Raw genomic sequence first — 21,708 nt, forward strand, 5'->3', positions numbered from 1 at the left:
ATCACCTATCATCTCTCACTGGTGCCCTGCCAGCGTATATTGTTAGTGCAGGCGTAGTTACCATTCCACTACCATCCATTCTAAAAGTTTATATGCATAATAATAATGCAGTTATATTGAGTGGATGAACTGTTAGTTACTTCATTTAATCTTTTAATTATTATTACTTTTTAATTAAGTATTTATACTTTGGCCCACATTTAAATATATCTACAGGGCGGAATTAATGCCTGATGGCATTCTCTTCCAGTCAACCGTTACGCTAAACAAAGAGAGTGATTGGCGGTTCATTGATTTAAAAAAAATGTAAATTAAATAAATATTTTGAGAGATAACAACAATTTAAAATAAATGAACATACAAACATATAGAATAATACACTTACAAAAAATATACATACATTTGTATGAAAATAAGTGGGTACTTAGTTTATTTAAGTATTCAGAAGAATTATTTGTAACAAATATTTCAAACCAAGTGTGCCACTGTCTTAAACGAAATCGCTTCATTCCGACTCCGTATGAAATCGCTATTTTCTTATTAAGTGCAAAAGTGAGGCAATCCAGCGGCGTTTAATGAGGGCCCGGCTCCTGAGACGATACAAAGCTCTCCGCGGCTACAAATAGATTAATTAACGCGCAAACTCGCAATATAGCAAGCAGAATCGTATCACTGTCGCCTCGTGATCGCGCGACTGTCGCGCGGCAAACGTGCGTCGAGAAATGAAGTGTTGTAATGAATTAAGTAAATGGAAGAGGACGACATTGGCACTCAATTATCTGTTAATTGATTCGGTCTATTTCTTAATTAAGCCGTCGGAATGTCAGCGATTGGAGCTTGTCTCGAGGGCGATAGGGAGGTCGGGTGGTGGAGAGTCTTTATTAACTTGTACTTACATAGCTATAGTCGTTATAAATATGTATTGTAAATGCGAAAAATTTTTGTCGATCTGTTTATTGTATTTTTAGGATTTAATTAACACTAGTGTCTAGAAATTTTTTGTCAACCCGAAGAAAGGTTTCATGACGTTATTAAAATATTACGAAAGAATGAATGGACTTGGTTGTTATTATTTTATTCCAGAAATCATTTCGCCATCAGATATCGACATATAAACAAGGTTGCATGACTTTGACCCACGGGTATGCTTGCTAAGTATAACGACTAATCTAGCAAGACCTCGCAAATCATGCGTGTCATACAAATCTCGTATGTGACCATACTGCTATTATGAAACAGGGGAGCTCTTTATAAACAGGTTTTGCCATAGCTGATTATCTTAGACGACCAGCAAAACTTGAGTTTTGAATATTCCCATATTACTCTCTTTAACGCCAAATTGTTTAACCCAGGGAGAGGTGTGGGAGGTCAGACTCGACTGGTGCTCGAAGGTCGGGGCCGCGTGTACTAGTGCTCACTTCACACGTACTACAAAGCGCCCTAACTGCCTGCTATTAACACTGTTCAACCCTACGCGTTACCGCGAAAATAGTGTTGAGGTAACCTGCTCTTATAATAGTTATAATTTGTAAATAACTGAAGATCGAAATATTTAAAATAGTTCAATCAAAGATCGAGAGTTTGACAATTAAATACAGAACTACATCCTTATAACTTTTTTTAAAAAAACTATCACCATCATCATCGTCTCAGCCATTATCTGTCCACTGCTGAACCTAGACCTCCCCCATATATTGCCATAAGGAACAGTTCTAAATCACCTGCATACACTGACTCCCTGCAATGCATTTGAGGTCGTCACTCCATCTAGTCAGGAATCGTTCTACAATGCATTTCTCCATACGGGGTTGCCACTCAAGAAACTTTTTTCCCAATCAGTTATCGATTAAAAACTATGAGAAATTGAAAATATAAACATTTCTGATTAATAAATATGGATGTTTGATGTAACGCGTGGGGTACCTTACGACGAGAATGGTTTAAAAAAAATCTATTTACAACTTTTATTATTTACGTATATATGTAGTATACATTTCATACAAGATTTATTCATATATAAATATTGAGTTTTCTTACTTGGTAACTTTATAGTTTTTTTATTGGGTCCAATGGCATGGTAACCTCGCCTGCGCTATCGGAATGCACTGACCGGGTACCAGTGAGAGATGATAGGTGAGGATGAAAAGGCTAGCCCATCGTGACGAATTCAACGATAAATTAGTCACGATAGTTTCCAGGGGGAATCGCGTGGAGGTCGACCTGATAGGGTATATTGATAGCAGTGAGGACTAACCTTCCCATTACTAATGATCCCTTCCCCCAGTATCTTGACAGTTAGATGTGCTATATTAATAATAAAGATCCAAAAATACAATTTTTTTTAGATAGTTCAATCAGAGTCAGAGTAGAATTTGAAAATTTAATACAAAATTACATCTTTATATTTTTTTAATTATGTGGAATTGATAATTTCTGACTAGTAATTACGGATAATTATTGTGACATTAAGTATTTAACGAAAGACTTTTAAAAGAATACGTTTTTATTAATTCTATCTACGTACATACGTACTTATTAATTATTAAAATTTTCTATCTAAATCAATTTGACTAATAGATTGTAGATTAATTGTAGATCTTCAAGCTCGTCTGACAAATTACATCATAACCGAACGCGACGACATAATGTGCACAGTTTGTAAAGTGCCAATTAATTTACTCTAAGTTAATAACTACTAACGAAACACTGTAAGAGTCCCATCACTAGCTCTCTGAGCCGCCCGCGGCATTTGCGCTAATCAACCAAAACAAAACCTTCTCCTTCGTACAATAAGATTTTAATTCCTATGCATAGCTATTTTATTACTTTCCTTTGGAACGCAATAACGAATATAAACCTTATGGCTCTAAAATTAATGTTGATTATATAAGTTGTGTTCACGGAATGATTTGGGCACAAACGAAATAAGGGCAACGAGTAACCCCTCAATAGCTGGCGCCGATAAATGATCCGCAGTGAGCTTGTTTCACAATCATTCATTAGAGACAATCATTAAAATTACTCAATACTCTGATTGTTGATAACAGTTCACATAGAAATTCAGTATATAGATAGATATTGTAAATATCTATCTATAAAAAAAAAAAAAAAAAAAAAAAAAAAAAAAAGTAATTCAATTGAGTTTCTTGCCAGTTCTTCTCAATTGGATCTATATACCGAACTGGACGGTAGGGAAAATATAAAATTATAATGTAAAAATTTGACGTTCATAAGCGGCTAAAATGTCCTACATGAATAAATGATTTTTGAATTTTGAATTTTGAATTTTGAATAACGTAAAAATAGTCACAAGATCGTAGACAAGAAATTTTATTTATATTTAGAACTCAGAATGCAAATAAAAAAAAAATTATTAGCAAAAGTATATTATGGTTTCTATCGATGTAGCTACATATATCAAAATAAATTTAAAATTTAAGTTCAAATAGTATCTAATTATATAAAATTATAATCCACAGGATACCGAACAGAAGCATAATTTAAATAGACTCAACTACAGAATACAATATACGAGTAGAATAATAATGTCGGGAAGGCGTGTTTTACCTTTACTATACGGTCCCGATCGTCGCAGGAGCCTTTCTAACCCTTTCGACTCTCGCATTGTGCATTAAACATCCTGATACGATACTGAACACTCAAAATATTGTGACAATGGACACACCTCAGGATTTCAGCTATTATTAGCGAACAATCGGCGAGATTTCGTCGACTGTCACGTTATTGTAACAAAACGCGTCGCGCGTTTCAAAAATACTTGAGTGCCGCTTTGTGTCTGCCACCTTTAGCTTGAACTTTTCTAAAGAGTCCTCATATTTGTTTAGTAGCCAAAATCAGATTGTGTTGCTATACAAGCCATCATTAGCACTTTTTTGTGTTACAATTTACATGTTATTGAACATAATTATATTGGGAAGAGTTTTTTGTGTGTTCGTAGAAGTGTTACGGTTGTTGTGTAGGCTCTATTGTTCTATATAATATTGACATTGAGTAGGAGCTTATTCACTATTATTAGACATGACTATGCAAAATGTAGGCCATACTTATAATTTTGTAGACAAGCAAGAATTATCACATTTTTTTAACTACATATAAGATGTAATCATAATTGATATTTCGCAGTGTTTGTTAGCACTATATATTAGGTATTTTTTATGATTGCATTTGATAAATGAATAAATGAATGAAAATTTTTTATTGCTCCCTTCAAAGAACTGCACAGATTATATGACTAACAATATATACTAATGAACATACCTACTATTATCTAAATTTACTTCGACTAGCCTTTTGGATTGGGGGGAAAGGGATTGTTAGTAATGGGGTCAAATAGCCCTGTTACTAACAATATACCCTGTCAGGTCGACCTCCACGTGGTTCCCCTGGAAACTATCGTGGCTAATTCTAGTTGAATTGGATGGGCTAACTGACTTGCTTTCGTCCTAATCAGTCACCTATCACTGCCCCGCCATGTATACCGATAGCGCAGACGAGGTTGACATATCATTATCACCCATAAAAAAAGGCTTTTGGATTATTTAATATTACAATACAAACTAGTTGCAGACTAGGCAGTTGGCATAATTATGCATTACCTATACTATGTAAATATTATTAACGGAAAAATTCCAATTTTCTCTATTTAGATAAGTGTGTTTTGCCTGCAGTTATTAATTTACGCGCCACTCTATTGCTGTATTGAAGTACCTACCTTCTTAGTTTCCCTACTAATTACAAATTAATCACTTCTTTATTGTCTGCTACAGATATGAATATTTAGTGAATATTTTAGTAAATCCCAATCTTTTTTTATGACACTTCAAATAGCAAACAAGCTGACGGCTCACCTAATGGAAAGTGGTAACCATCGCCCATAGATACGTGTATGAAAAGCACCACTAATATTGTAAAATATATTGCCCATGGTATGTCTCACGTGTTGCCTTTCCTAAGGATAAAAATGTCATGCCTCTGTACCTTGTAATTTCACTGCAATTAACAATTAATCCTAAAGAAATTATAATAATTTAGGATTCCCTAATACTGCATATCCTTTCTTATGGCAGTCTATGGGGGAGGCATGTATTCAACAGTGGACAAATAATGGCTGAGAAGAAGAAGAAGAAGAATATATTAAATATATGTCAGCATGCTTTCATGCTTTCTCATTGTATTGAGTTGACTGGAAGAGATCTTTGTCAGAGATAAGTCCACTCTTGCTCACAATATTTTTAAATGTATTATCTATGTAATTTACAAGAAATGCAATAAAAAATATATATATTTAAATAGGTTAGTCTGTCGCCTAAGAGAGTTTGTGTCCGCAATAAAATTTCAATTAGGATCGCGACTTAGCTGCATCTCGAATTATGAGAACTCTTTTGTTGCCGGATTAGCCGACGAAATGCGAAGGGCACGCAACCACCTACCAGTCCCGGTAATTGAAATAGCTTCGCGCATTACACGGTATTAGAACTACCATTATACTCTGACCTCGCTCTCTTCCCGGTTTTCTTTGCAACTTTAACGAGTGAGGGTTAATTGCGAGCGATTGTAGAGCTCCAGAGACATTAGTTGGCAACGAATGCAACGCATTCTTGCAGGATTACAAGTTCAGTTTGACAGATCTGTCTTCAATTAACTCACCCCTCATGTCGATTGAATATTAATTTATTGCAATCATATCGCTAAATACTAAAATCCATTAAATGGTTTATGTATAGCAATGTAATTTTTTTATCTGTCCATATCGCCTGTCTATTCCATTCTCAGGATATAGAAAGTAGCGACTAAGTGAACAAACCAGTGCAAATAAAAAGAAAAGCTCTACAATACCTTACTCTTATACTTCTGACAATATGGTAATCTATACACGTATAATAAATCTGTAGAGAGGTCAATTCTGTACATGAAATATATTTCCAAAATAACTATCAGGGGGTGATTAGTGATCGATACTGATGCCAAAAATGCAATCAGTAAAATTTTTGTCTGTCTGTCTGTATGTTCGTTATAGAAACAAAAACTACTCGACGGATTTAAACGAAACTTGGTATAATTATTCTTCATACTCCTGGACAGGTTATAGTATACTTTTCACCACGCTATGATCAATAGGAGCAGAACAGTGAAGGAAAATGTTGGGAAAACGGAAGAAGTTGCTTCATTTTTAAGCTTCCGTCGCGTGTGCAGCCTTAATGGCCACTTTTTAAAATGTAAAAATGTCCACCCGTGCGAAGCCGGGACGGGCCGCTAGTATGAAATAATCTTATTAATCTTTATGAATATTCTAAATATGAAAGTAAGTTTGTTTGTATAGCGCATTAACCAATCTCTATGTAATTTGCTATACATACTATATGAGATGGAAAAAGATATACCTAGGGAGGAAATATAAAACTACTGAACAATTTTGAATTAAATTTGTTATAGGGACAGGTATATCCTATCTTATGCCTTACTATCCAACTCGATCCACTAAAACTGCGTAGAGGAGTTTTATCGAATGTATGCTGATTTTCGCCATCGTACAACCCACCACGTTCAACATTTCATATCACTTCCTTCCATACACAACCATATTTAAGAATCAACTTCCAGCAGCAGTATTTCCGAACCGTTACGATACCGTAATCTTCAAGAAAAAAGCATAATCATTTTAAAAAGGCCAGCAGCATATCTACAATTTCTCTGGTGTTGTGGGTGCTCATGGACGGCGATAATCACTTACCATCATAACGATCACACGCGTGTCTAACGATTAGTAGATTCTCAATTCTATTTTAATAAAAAAGTCAATGTCGTATGATTTTCCACAATGCTATATAGAATTAAGTCCGCCTTCAGTACTAGGCATTTTTTTTAATGTGCTATATAAATAAATAAAAATGTTTTTAAAATTTGGAATGGTATTCCTAATGTTCAAGTAATCGATATAGCTCGAACAACCGATGGAGAAGAAAGGTTCTTGAGTGGCGACCCCGCACGGGCAAACGCAGTGTAGGACGACCCCCCACTAGATGGAGTGACGACCTGAATTGCATTGCAGGAAGTTAGTAAAAGCAGGTGGCTCAGGACCGTTATTAATGGCAGTTTATGGGGGAAACTTATGTCCAGCAGTGGACGGATAGTGACTGAAATGATGAATGATGATCCCTAATGTTCGTTATTGTCAGAGCGATTATAAATTTACAAATAGCATTGTTTTAGAACGAATCCACTTACAAGTATAATCCCTGCTACAGATATAAATAGTTACATACTAGGTAATCAATCATTGTAATTAAGAGAGAAAAACTTATTTTGTGGTTTTATGTTCATTTTCACAGGTCAACGAAAATAATAAACAAAACTATCCCTTTGATTTTATCTGTAACATGTATATCTCATACATCTCTATTCTTGAAGAATAAAGTTGAAAGGTTACCTCTAGCATTAGTGACTCGATCACTTTAACCTGCACAGGAGCACGACAGCAATTCAGGTTCATTATGATTATTAGAATTTCTTGTAATCCAGAATAGTTATAGGTAGGATCTTTTATTACTCTATAGTATTGTTCTTTGTCCTTATAGTCGGCTCTTATGAAATTAATGGTGACACACCTATTGTATTCTGAGGCTATTACCTCACGTATATCTGGTACATATATGATTATGTCTACCTTATATTATCGTTATTTATTTTATAATTATATTAACATTAAATTTCGATTAGGTATTATAAAGTGTTATAAAAATAAGCTAAGTAGATGTAACGCGTGCAACAACAAGCGATCTCCGTTACGAGAGGCACGCGGACGTGTCAGGAATCACAATGTGACGTATCCACAAATATGGCTGCCTCGGCGCGCGCCGCTCGATTTGCCTGGCTCGAGCCTCGAGCACCGTGCTAACGCGCTAATGAACCGTGACACGAATTAACTGATTACTATCCTAATAAACGACACACTTCATACATTCTCACGTTTAAAAATATACATTGTATACGACGTTAATAAACGTTATATAGGCATGCAAACAGACAATAGAATACACAATCATTAACAGCTTTAATATCTACATGTACCTCGATGAAATAACTTCGAGTTAATCGATTAATAATGTCGGCATATCAACGTGGAAAATTATTCTCATCGTGATTTTTACTTTTATGAATTCAAGTCCTTGTTAAGTCTTATTTACGTGACATGCCCTGTCAAGCCTGATTGAGGGGCTGTAGAATTAAATCCGTTACAATAAAGTTTCTATTAATTAAACGAAAGTAATTTGATACAAATTGATAATGGGATGCTTTTGATCTATTAAAAAAGTAGAATGTAATATTCTTTTGTGTATACACCATAAATTTGTGTCAATAAGCAACGTGTAATTGACAGATAAATATTTTGTTGAAGACAAAGTAATTCTGATGAACTCTCGAAATCTAATTGATATAACTAAATTATTTATATTTCATAGTACTTAATTAAATTAATTACGTATAAGAAAGACATATGATTTAGAGGATAATTATTGTTTGGTATGAATCTGCCACTCAAGAATATTCGAATCTATGAACAGCTTTGAAAGTTGAAAAAACAAGTGAAAATACATGTGAAGACCTGTACCTGTACACATTTTGAATTTTAATAGGTGATAATTAATTTTATTTAAAGACAAAAAAACAAAAAAGAGATAGTGAATAACATGACAAGAAAATAAATTATTGCTGCAAAGACTACAAATAGAGAGGATTGGCAGAGGAAAATATATTAACGCCAACTACAACTAATTTGAATAAAGGCAGGATGATGATGAGAATATAATTTCATTTACACATACTATTCTTCACACACTGTATTTAAAAAAAAATTGCGTGTGTTCACATCATTATTATCCACAGCAATTTAATGTTTCGATAAAACAATATTTTTTTTACGAAACGCATTTCAAAAAGTGACTATTGATATTTATTTTATTAATTAGCTATCTGTTATCTCATCTTGCTGAATAAACAGTATTATTATCAGCATTAAATTCCATGTCATTAAAGATGATCGTGTCAACGGAGATGTTCCCAATAATCGGAACGCTTGACTCGGCGTTAAGTGGGCCACTGTCGCATGTCGGGACAATCATGCCGATTGGCTCGAGTACGGCGCTAGTATGTAAGCCTCTTTATGTATTGTTTACCTCGACCTATTGTAACCTTTTTTTAACGATTTATTTTAAGACAGCTCTTGATGCTGTAAGCTATATAGCTACATCTGACTAACAAAGTAATTACTAAACCAATAGATTTGTTACTTCAAAAATATATTATATAGAAAATTAATAAAAATAAATAATTAAACAAATATTTGTTATGCAGTATTTTTTGCTAATTCCAATATAGTTTTGGTAATGATTTTTGTAAACGATAAGGTTTATTTCTGTGCTATTTCATATTCATTTTGTTTTGATTATAGTGGCGTAAAATCTTAAATTATTATGTACGGAAATTTAAGTAGGAGCTTTTTTCTTATACTATGCCATATATTCGAACAGTGAACGAATAATAAGAGAAAATTTGTCAAAATTACAACACGAACGAAATATAAAAACTCATAATAAATAAAAAACGTAGGTAGATTTTGCTATCTCTTTTTTTAATGGATGATAATGAAATGGTAACCCCGCCTGCGCTAACGGTATACGCTGGCGAGACACCAGTGAGGGATGATAGGTGAGAAAGAAAAGGCAGGTCAGTTAGCCCATCGTGGTGAATACACCTTGAATTCAGCACGACGGTTTTCAGGGGGGACCACGGGAAGATCGATCTGATAGGGTGTATTACTAACAATCCCTTTCTCCCTGTTCATCTCTATTAAGAAGAAATCAAATAAATAAAAATTAAAAATCTAGTTTTTAAATAATTAGCGCTCTATTAATATACAATGTATTTCTTAGAGTTTAGTTTACATTCACTAATTATTACTTACATCATTGTACATTACACGATTGTGTTTAAAAGGGAATTGTGGATGTTTTTATCCGTATGTTTGTTCAGTTGCAGTGTTAGGCGCAGTGCATGAAATTGCTTCCGTATCATATTATACTGTCACACTGGGACAAGAATGTAACTTTCTATACTCATGTACACTCATACAAATGTCTCTACGGAATGGAACACGCTACCTTCGTTTCCGTACCACAACAATGGGCGCCGGCAATGTATTGCAATTTATTTATTTATCTTACACTCCACATAATTGAGGAAACGTTTAACTCCCATTGTGTGGCCTCTTTTCTTAATATTGTTACAATTGTACTTATTGCAGCCGACTTCGTTTTGCAGTTTGAAGAAATAAAGCTGACGCGTTTTCTCTAATAGATATTGGTATAAAGAAATTTCTACAATATATTTGATTAAATTAAATGGGCATTTTTAATGATTCTGGTATTGGTATATTATTGTTCTGGAGAAACCTGTTTGCCATTTAACAGTTACTCTTATTGAAAACTTTAAAGCAAATAAAAAATAATGTAATTTAAAAATTTTATTAGGTACAACGACTACTTATAATAATTAACCTTAATTCGTGTATCGTATTAGTTATTTTAATTAAACTTGTGTTTTACCTCTGCTCTCTCCTTGGCTTTAATTTGAAATTCTAATTCGAAATTTAAAAAACAAATTAGTTTAAAAAAATTAGCAAAATACTGCTTGTATGTATGTACGCAAGTTGCGTACCTAATTATTTTAGTGTGTAATGTTAACTCATTGCAAAATCAAAAGTTACCCCATCTGTGTCGACTATGTAAAAATCTGATTTACTTTTATAGGTACATAAACTTCTGCAAATTTATAAATCAACTCGTATCCAGCTTGTCGACCCAATTTGCCGTACTTGTAGACGTTTCACCGGTATCTCGCCAGCCGCTCAGTCCTCAGGTTTCACCAATTGTCTTGCTTTATTGTCTATCGTTCGCGAAATTTGATTTGATTTGTCCCTATTCGATTTTTACAAGCTTTTATTTTTTTGTTTTCCCTTTTCAATAGCTATTCACTAAGACGTATTGTTGGTTTGTTTGTTCATCTAATACAGTATGAAGCTTGTTGTTGCTCTCTGTTTATTTTTAAGTATTTTTTTTTAATAGTTTGCAATAATGTACGTGGGTATACGGATTTTTGTGAACATATAAATCTTAAAAAAAATGAAAATAGTTAGGTTCTTCACAAGTGATAAATTTGCCGACTAACTGTAATCCTGTGATGTAATTAGGAATACTCCAATTACATCATCGGGCATGGATTGCAAAGGGGTGTGGGTTCAAATCCCGTTGGGTTAAACTACCAGAAGATAAATTTTTAAACCTATTAATTTTCTAAAATTTAATAAGCATCACAGGCTCCATCACAGTTTCTAGATAAAACATAAACTACCTAACGATAGCTCGAGATGCGGGCTGCCTTACATTTCCCGGATGGATCTCTCTGCAGTCAGGGCTCGCTACTACCTATAAGGCTATTCTCAAACTTAGCAATTATTTTAAGCGTCAAATATATTTTATAATAATTACGTATATAGGCTTTATGTTCCAAAATAGCCAAATATTTATTTATAATAATTAATATTATTTTTCTTATAATTGGCTACGGTAACCACTTACCATTAGGTGGGCCGTATGCTTGTTTGCCACCTCAGTGGTATAAAAAAAAATTCAATAGGACTTACAATAGACTTCAATCGTTTGGACATTTTACAGATATTATCCAAACAAATATTGATTTACTATAACTCATATATTTATTAGATCTTGTTTTTTAATTAAATAGTTTTAAAGTACTTACAGTCAGTCATAACCAATAAACTAAAAAATTTGTAGTAAAATTAAGTAGTGTTTAATCACATCAAAATAAAATGCAAATGATTACAAGAATTAGCTATTTAAGTTAGTTTAAATTTCGCAACTCAACTAATATAATTGTTTCATGTTATTGCCTACTAATATACAACATAATTATTACTGGCTCATAAACAATGATTTTATTCTTAAAAGTTTCATAATTACACATTATATTTAAAATATAATAATATCAAGATCGACTTATATATGTTTTCTCTACATTATATGTAAATTTTATACATGGCTATTGTTATAAATAAAATAAAGAGCGATTTCAAGTCGGCCATTGTGAGAAACGCCTGCGCGCTGGTTTCGGTGAGAGCAGCTTAAATCACGCCAAGCAGCGAGGAGTTTTAAATTGGAATTCCTTTAGGAAACGTACTTAATTGTTGTCGCTTAATTAATGTAATTCTTTGTCCACAGGATTCCCGCAAATCAAGTCACCCTACAGTCCCACCTCACAGCCGCATCTTACAGGTCAGTTGAACTCTTTATAACGTTTTTGTTTTTAATAATCATGCAGAGTTTGGTGTCATTACAAAAGAATAGTTTTTTTCGCATGAAATAGATTAAGATCTTTAGTTATGTTAGGATGTATTATAGGAACCATGGACCCATCTCTATCTATATGTTTGTACCTAATATTTATTGAATACAAATTTCATTCTAATCAATCGGATTAGAAAGAAATTGTATAGGTACCTAACAAACATCTTCACCAACTTTCACATATAGGTAGTTTTTTTATTAGTAAAGAAATCCGGATTTTTATTATTTACCTAAATACAAGTTAGTAGACTATGGAGTCACGTTACTCTTTTAATTCGTTGCAGTAAAAAGAGATCGGAATGTTAATATATAAAATAATGTTGCCACATTTATTTTAATAACGATATGTTCTTAATCAGTTCACAATTAATGGGATTCAATAAATAATACTTATTGACGCTTAATCAACATACCTTTTTTTGCTACTAGTGTTCTTCAAGTTTTATGTGCTTCTTTCTGGTCTTTCCAAAAAGCTAATTAAATAATTGTATTTTAATATAGATAGCTATACAAAGTTTTTAATATTATGTCTTTAAGTACTTAGTATAATGCTAGAAATAACTATTGTCACAAATGATCATTTAGTGGCTATTGATATTTGGTATCTACCTAAACATATTGATTAACTGATTTGCTGTTTTCTGTGCAAACCCAATAATTTACATCACTTGATTGTTTTTTAATACCTAATGTATACTGACAACAATGTAAGTACATAATTTTATTGCGTACAACTAAAAATCTGAGTATGTTAGCTTTATTAAATAACAAAATTATGAAAGTAAGTACCTCTATTTTCTTGTTCTGTAAAACATGACAAATACTTTCATTTTGATCACGCCTTTAGTTTATTTCAATCAAACCTTGCATGTTCTGTTAATAAGAGTTTTGGATGTACTTACCTTTTGTATTTTGTATAGCTATACAAAAAATAACCATGTTGATATTTGTTTTTCTAAAATTAGTTTACACGTAAATATATGAGTAGGTACTTAACCGACGCTTTCGTTTAGCTAAAATTGAACACCTTTGAAGCGCATTTCCTACGTTACAACACGTTATTTTGCTAGTGATTTAGGAAAGTGGCTAGAAGGTGGATGTGGGAATCACGCGGGGAGATATCCCTCGTGTGCCTCCATCCCCCCTCAACTCTAGTTGCACCCCGCTACACTCACCCCCGCCTTTGTTTCAGTAATGAATCCGCCAAACACCAAACGTCACCGCGCAGCCGCTCGACCCAACCAAAACCATAAATCATATAGCGATATATTAGCTATCGGAAGTTCAACCCTCTACCTATATAGCTACGGTCGGAACTTTATTACCTGCCGCTTGGTATGAAACCTTCTCGATTGATCGTAGAAAATTTGCTTAGGACGTGAGGTTTTAGAAAATATCCTGTTAAATGCAAATTATAGAGGTCGAGACACAGATATATAACTGGGTTGGCGTGCTTAATTACGTCACTCGTTATGTTGTGACGATATAGGTGTCGATAGGCCACGATGGTTGCTATAGTTATGTGACTCGAGTCTGATGAAAGTGGCTTACGTTGTTGTAGTGGCAAGCCCTAATGTGTTTTGCAACCCTAGCAGGCTATGAAAAGCGCTCCGCAGAAAACAAACCACCTGACTGACTCCCCGCCCGGCAGCCATTTGTAAAAATTACCTTCGCCGCCATTTCTACGCGGGAATTCCATATTTGAAACGCCGCGGGGAGGAATTCGTGAGCAGATTTGACATTTCGCCATCATGGCCGCGCTGTTTTATTGTTTCTAAAACAATGACATTGACTGAGATGGCCGTTTACGTATTGTTTAATTGCCGCCATTTTTAATTTAAAAATTAGGGTGATTGTAATTCGAGAAGGTGAATTCGACCACAATGGTACATGACCTAATCGAAACTTTATTATATAATAAGACTCACAATATAAATACATATTGCTTGCATCTTGCAATATAGTCTCAGTACACAATATGTTAAATAGGTCGTTGATACATTATCTATTATCACCAGCTTATCTACTCATCTTTATTTAGGTACTGCTACCAATTACATTCCCTATATTCCACTATAAGCAAACCTTACAACATTTGTTACATTTTGTTTATATCACTGAAATGGCAAACAAGCTTACGGCCCATGATGGTAAGTGGTCACAGTAGCCTATGAACGCCTGCAACACTAGGTTGCCCGTCCTGAAGAAACCTCTTTACCCCTCTTTTGAATTACCATATGCAGTAGACTATTGGAAAAACCTCAACAGTAGTTTTAATACGTGTTTTACGAGTAAATATCTACTATTAGAGAATTTTCGGATTTACTGAATAACATTTAATGTCAAAACCAATTCGTTAATACATTGTTAAGACTGCAATATGATTTTTATATATGTTCATAGAAATGCTAATCCTATAGATACTTTTTTCTGTCGGATTTTCAAAATTGACTGGAAAAAAAAAACATTTAAGGGATAAATCCGGCTGTGTACATTTTTGTTATAATCTAATATCTACATTATAAGTGAATATACAAAAGCATATAAATAAATTAATGCTCATACACTTGCACCTATATCTAAAATAGATACACTCTCTTAAAGACACTTTTTTATCATGTTCTTTATTTACACAAAAAACATCAACAGTTCCGTTTTTACGTCTGTTTAGTTCCACCTCGTGAGCATGTATGAAATCAACTTTGACAGGCGACAAGAAGTTATTAACTTGCCGCCAATGAACAACCTTCTCAATTTCACTAAACATTTTTAGTAAAACTATGTTTTCAGGCTGTTACACGTTTAAATCTGTCACTTTTGCCGCCTCATCAAAGTAATGTCTTGCATAGCCACTATTACAAGCTAATAGAGTGTATATTAGTGTAACCGGTGTCGACTGTGATTCGGATCGTATGACACACGTTAAGTGCCGACAGCTTGTAACAACACAAAGTGTATTATTATTAATTTTGTGGTCGTCTGTGACTGTGTTGCGTCTCGGGTGTTATTTGGTGTCGAATAACTGCTACCGTTCTTAATCTAATTACTCAAATATTTACACCAAGCGATACAGGGTGTTGTGATTGACAAAATGTTAATTATCATACAACATAATAATTATTATTATGGTCGTGTGGTCCTAGCATAGAATATACAATCCCTTCCTTTCCTATCGTAAAAAGTTACTAAGAGACGACTTCTATCTGTTCTTCATTAATCAGGGATTATCTATAAGAAATTTCCTTGGCTATAAGATCCTTTTTGTGTCTTTATATCCATATTTTGATCTCTACTTTACGCTACTTGATTTATATTTCAATTGATATTTCTAATTGTCATTGTATAATAAATAAGTATAATAAAGAGTTAAATAAAGAAATAATACCTACATAAATAGGTTATATCCCAACAAGCTATTTTATATTCTATTTCACGTGGGGAAAGTCACGGGATACATCGAATAATAGCAATAGATACTACGTTAAAGTATCAAGAATAGATTTTGATATCATACAACAATTCCATTAAATTAGGAACATTGAGGATATTAGAAACTCGAGCAGTCACTTCCAACGTGAGAACTGATGAACGCGTAACAAATGTGGTAAGTGTTGTGTAAACATGCCACTAATTGTGAGAGTATCGGATTTCGGCGAATAGTGTGTGATGTTTTGCGAATTGGAATCTCTTAATTTAAAAGTAAATGGTAACTTTCTTAAAAAAAATGAGCATGATCTTAAATTATATTTATTTCTTACACATTTTTATCGCAAAACGCCAATACCACACAGTACTTGTTTATTTTGTTTTGAAGTATTATATCGCTAGTCGTATCCAATCTTTAAACCGCATAGCACCTTAGTTCTCAGTAATTGCAGCGTATGAGATGTATACGCTGCTGCACAAACTCGTATGTTATGACACCATACGGTAGCATTCTTTATATCTATAGTCTACGATTGGGTAGGTACTATTTGTCCTTCATAATGTACACGGCCAAAGCGTCGAACTCACCCTACTTATGTTTTTTCATTTAAATATAATCTGCACCAATTTAAGTCAAATGTGAATAGGCTATTTGTGAGCTCATGAGCCCCAACTTAGACACATCATCGCTTTTCATCAGGTGAGATTTTGACCAATCGCAAGACCCTTTCAATAGTAAAAAAAATTGCAGTCCGATGCTTGATTAATAGTTGATTTGCGTAGAAAGAATCTGTCATCTTTAATCAAGCTGATTTGTGATCGACTTCTAATTATATAAAAGATTCGATCATTTTCCCCAAATTCTACTAGTAAAAAGTAGAAACTAGTATTCAATACTCTGTAAATAAAAATAAGTCAAATTAACTTTGTCAGTATTAACTACCTACTGTAATTCAACATTACTCTCATCTCCACATTTCAAAATACAAATTTTACTTTACGTGCTTACACCAGCATCATGATCAATTAATCGATAAAGGACATCTTGAACGCTAGGTAATGAGCAGGCACTTATAGGACAGTAGCTATTATAATTGCTAATGCTTTCACTTCGCTTTGATATTTTGCAAATGTAACAAGCAAATCAGTGAAGACTTGATGCTGAGGTAATAAGGTTTATATTTCCTCGCTCGTAGCTCCGAAGAAATTAGTTGTTCTATCGGTACTTAATTCATTATACGATCAGTGGCCCTAAAGGTGGTGGGTTGAGTAGACGTTAAGGGGGAAGGTGGGGATGGGGTGGTCTTGTTCTAATCGTAAAATATTATTGTTATGTCGCAAGTCGACTCATGGCTCGGGAAATGCTTCGGATTTTAAATAGTCGTCTTTCGTATTGTGTAAATTGAGATAGTTTTTCAACCGTCGTTGATTTTAAAATTTTATTTATGAACTAACTCTACGTAAACGTAGGCATGAGTAAAATGGTTATCGATCCGATATTTATATATTGGGTTCCTTTCTACATTGATTAGTGATTAAGCAGAAAAAGGTAATCACCCATTATAATATCGCACATATCGTTCGGATATTTATTTTCGAATATGATAAAAATCTGTTATCCAATATTTTTTTTGTATGACAGACTTTTAATATATTTGTTATTGGACTAGTATACAGGTATTGTACCTAAAATATATAAATATTGCCCAATCTTAGCAAATAGTATCTCCTAGAAAAATATACTATTTAGAATGGCAATCTTTATCTATTTTATACCAAAAGATTCAGAATTATAGTGGATGAAAGTATAATTCATTATAACATTGTACCTATCTATAGATATCTTGTAATCTAGATTTATTTATTGTGCATTATAATAGTTATTAATTAAATTTTAAGGACTTTATATACATATAAAGAGAATAAGGATAGGTATAACGGAAGAAGCAGCCAATATTCGATTACTTAAGTGGCAGTTACACTGTCCAGTGCGGACGCGGCCCCGCCCTATACCTCCCCCCCCGAAACACCTCCTCCCCTCCCCCCTCCTTCCTCAATTCAAGGAAAACTGTAATATTACCCAACCATTATATTTTCACGCGTCGGTGCCTGCCTGCGTGCACTTCCTTTCGAGTTTGGGGCAAATTTTTCATTGTTATTTTCACTGAAACCAACCCCTATGAAGTGAATTCTGTATTGAATTTCTTTATCCTCATACAGCGTCTAATTTGAGTCGTAATATGTGGAAACAAACAGACTTTGTATACACAGGTTAGGTATAGATTTGCTTATATATTTTACAATATTTTTTCAATAGGTACTCGAAATCATTAAATCATGAAATCATTATATCAGCTATTCAAAAGTTCTTGTCTAAATTGCAGAACTGTTCATTAAAGAATGAAATACATATTATTTTATATTTTGTACGATAAACTTTGCAAAATAATCATATTTAAAAAATGAATTTCATTCATTCGAGTAAATATTTATCCATATAAACATTTGAAATATTTTTAAAAATATTTTTGTGCCAAGTGCATTTTTACTATACGTTGTATGTATTGTATGTACGTATGTTGTGTAAACATGAAGAAATCTATTTTGATAATAATAAATTCTTATAATTATGATCTGTACTTACTTATAAGTATTTAAAATCCTAAATAGCCGTCTATTTAGATATCTCTGTCCCATTCCTGTTTCTGGCGTCAATCAGTTGTTTGCAAGGCTGTGTTTCGGTTTAAAGGGTAGAATATGGCAATGAAATTACAAGGTATAAAAGCATAACAGTTTAATTTTCAGGAAAGTCAATATATGAAGGATATTATGGACGACATAGTATACTCTATTACGTCCATGGTACTGTTCATGTCTATAGGTGACGGTTACCATTTTTCATCAGGTGGGCCGTCAGCTTGTTTGCTATTCTAAGTTGCATAAAAAAACTTGGATAGAAACAGCTTTATTTCAGTTCGAGCAGTTTAAGAAAACGAGCGTTATCTTTTCCATATTTAATGAAGCGTGTGCATTTAATGAAATGTATATTGTTCTGCTTTATAAATTATCTCTCACGAACGCATCGAGGGGTGTTTAGCCGTTGAAAAAATATAATTGTGTCGGCTCTGAACACAAGCTGTGGCACACGTTTTTATTGTGTCTAAACTGTTAACGAAATTTTTCTTTGAAGGGTAATATTGTTATAGGTTAAAATAAATATGTAGAATAATGTGCTACATAGCGACATAAGTGACAACTACTGTGTTAATAAATTATTAACTATCGCCTTGTTTCCTACATACATTTACAGTAGCATTATACAAGTATTTATAAAATAAATTTAAAAATTTCAATGATATTATCACTGATATAATTCAAAATAATTAAATATTTAATAATCTAACAAAAGGTACTTGCGACGTAACATTAACTTTATTTATTTATTAAACTTTAATACACCTAGAAAGTGTATGTAAATGGCGGACTTAACATCATATGACGTTATATACTAGTCGACTGTGGACAGGAATAACAGAAAATATAATTGAAAATATAACTTTACAGATAAACAAACAGTAATTACTTTTGTATTAGTACTTTACAGTGTATGTTAAATAAAAAATTTCAATTCAATTTTCAAACATTTTATTCGCTAAATTTATCAAGTGAAAATTTTATTTTTCATTACAGTAATGAGAAAATTAAATAAGGCCTCATCTCCTTTTCCAGCTCTTACTGTAATAAAATCATTAAAACTACATTTAGACGGCAAATTGGACTGTGTAACGCGGGCTTAAGTATATCCTTACATCATTACACTCCCCTAGTCTAGGGCGACAACAATATCGTTTTCAAAAAATGGCGAAAAGCGAGTAACGAGCCTTGAGGGTATTTTCGCCCCAAAAATCATTTTCCTATGTCCCCGAGGTGGCGATCTCGTACCCGTCCGCCGTCCCTTCGTTGCGCGTCTCCACTAAACAAGTCACGGTGTTTAGTCGACTAAAATATAGTATGTACCATTACTTATGGGGGTGTACTTTCATCACCTCATTACTTAATATTACATTAGGAATTATCACCTTATTTATTTATTCATTAGTACATATATGTGTACAAGGCGAACTTTATACTAAAAGCATTCTCTCCCAGTCAACCTTAGAGAAGTGTCACAAATGACACGAATGCGGTACTTTACATATATAAACAATAAATATTATAAATAACAAATATACTTACACATATATAAAATATACTATATTATACACGAAGATGAGAATAATAAGTAGTAGGTATTTGCTACTGGGATAAAGTATAAAAGTGAGCATAAACCTTAAATATGTATTATATAAAATAGTTATAAAATTTAAAAAAAAATCTAGAAAAAAAGTTTGTGGTTTTTACTCATGACTACGTTCGCATGACCAGGATATGTTCAATAAAAAATAGCATATATCCTTCTTCATTACATAAAGTTTCTATGTATATACGAGATTTCAAAATCCCTAAATTAGTTAAAACGTTAAAGCGCTAAGAATAAGTGAATTTATTTGTTTTTTTTTTTTTTTATGCATTTTATAATTGCAAACAAGCTAACGGTCCACCTGATGGAATGTGGTAACCGTCACCTATAGGCATGAGCAGTACCATGGACTATACGTTGCTATTCCTGAGGACTCAGGTGTTATTCCTCTTTACCCTTTTGTTTGTTACCTTAAAGCGCCTTAACGGCTTAAGTTATCACTATGAAATTTGGTACGTAGTTTATGTAATAAAGAAAGGTACGGTCTACTTTTTATCCTGGTTAGTAAACATAACTCGGAAACACGGATGAAGTCACGTGTAAAAGCTAATATTATATAAATAAAAGAATAGAAATCTCTATCAATTGTGTTGATAAGTTCGCCTTTGCTAACATTGTTATTAATTTATTGTTGTTAATGTATGTTTTAGTGCAATAAAGAATATATATAATTGTTTGGCGCTATAGATATGATAATGTTGACATAAGTTTGATATCCAAAGGAACAAACTGATCTCAAAGTAACTTATAAAGATATAATTAATTTTCATATTCTGATAGTTTAAAATAGAAATGAGAATATAATATATATTGTACAACTGACACACTGGTACTCTAATTAGGCAGGTGGATAAATATATAAAGTATTATTTTAATGTACATATAAAGCTATATGTTAGTTGAATATGACAGCTACAACTAAGAGTAATCTAAGAGTTTAATCTAATTACTTACAATGTTTCAGTTTATTCAAAATTATAACAAAACATACAAACACCAATGTACAGACTAATAATACCGAATGATTATCATGTTACAATTAACAGGCAGACTTAACAATAGCGATTATTAAAACCAACTACCATGTAGAGGTATACTCGTAATTAAACAAACATTACCCGAGTATGACGTAAGTAGGCCCCAGTTGCCCTTCTCCGACCACCCCCTCCGCCCCACCGGCAAATAATCACAAGAACAATACCAGTAATTAAGTTTTGGACATGTTTATTGCGTAAATACATCGTTATCCTATCTCATACGAAGTAGCGTCGTCTCACAAACACACAATTAAGTTGTATTGTTAATGAAATCATGCAATTGGTTATTCATTAAAGCAATGTTTGTCGATCCTATAAGAAAGATAATAAGACAATGTCAGTAATTATGAAAGGCAATAATTTTTATTTGCTTTTTTGATAATATAATGGAAAACTTGAAAAATAAAATTTTGAAATCATTTGGTAGCACTGATGATTTAACACATGAAAATGCATTTCAATAGATATTGTTGGAATTGTTGACTGGGTTCTAATTCCATTTAAT

General features: G+C 33.1%; 1 protein-coding gene across 3 annotated transcripts in view; it reads left to right on the top strand.

Annotated features, from left to right (window-relative positions):
• The window catches only part of LOC116413233 (visual system homeobox 2-like), a 153,165-nt gene that overhangs the window by 19,419 nt on the left and 112,038 nt on the right, over positions 1-21,708 (top strand). For all 3 annotated transcript variants that reach the window (XM_052894713.1, XM_052894714.1, XM_052894715.1), the window contains exon 2: positions 12,315-12,368. In XM_052894713.1, coding sequence (XP_052750673.1) covers positions 12,315-12,368 — 54 coding nt within the window. The remainder of the gene's footprint in view (positions 1-12,314; positions 12,369-21,708) is intronic.

This window comes from Galleria mellonella, unplaced genomic scaffold (assembly GCF_026898425.1).
Source record: "Galleria mellonella isolate WM207_F2 unplaced genomic scaffold, CSIRO_AGI_GalMel_v1 utg23, whole genome shotgun sequence".
NCBI lineage: Eukaryota > Metazoa > Arthropoda > Insecta > Lepidoptera > Pyralidae > Galleria > Galleria mellonella.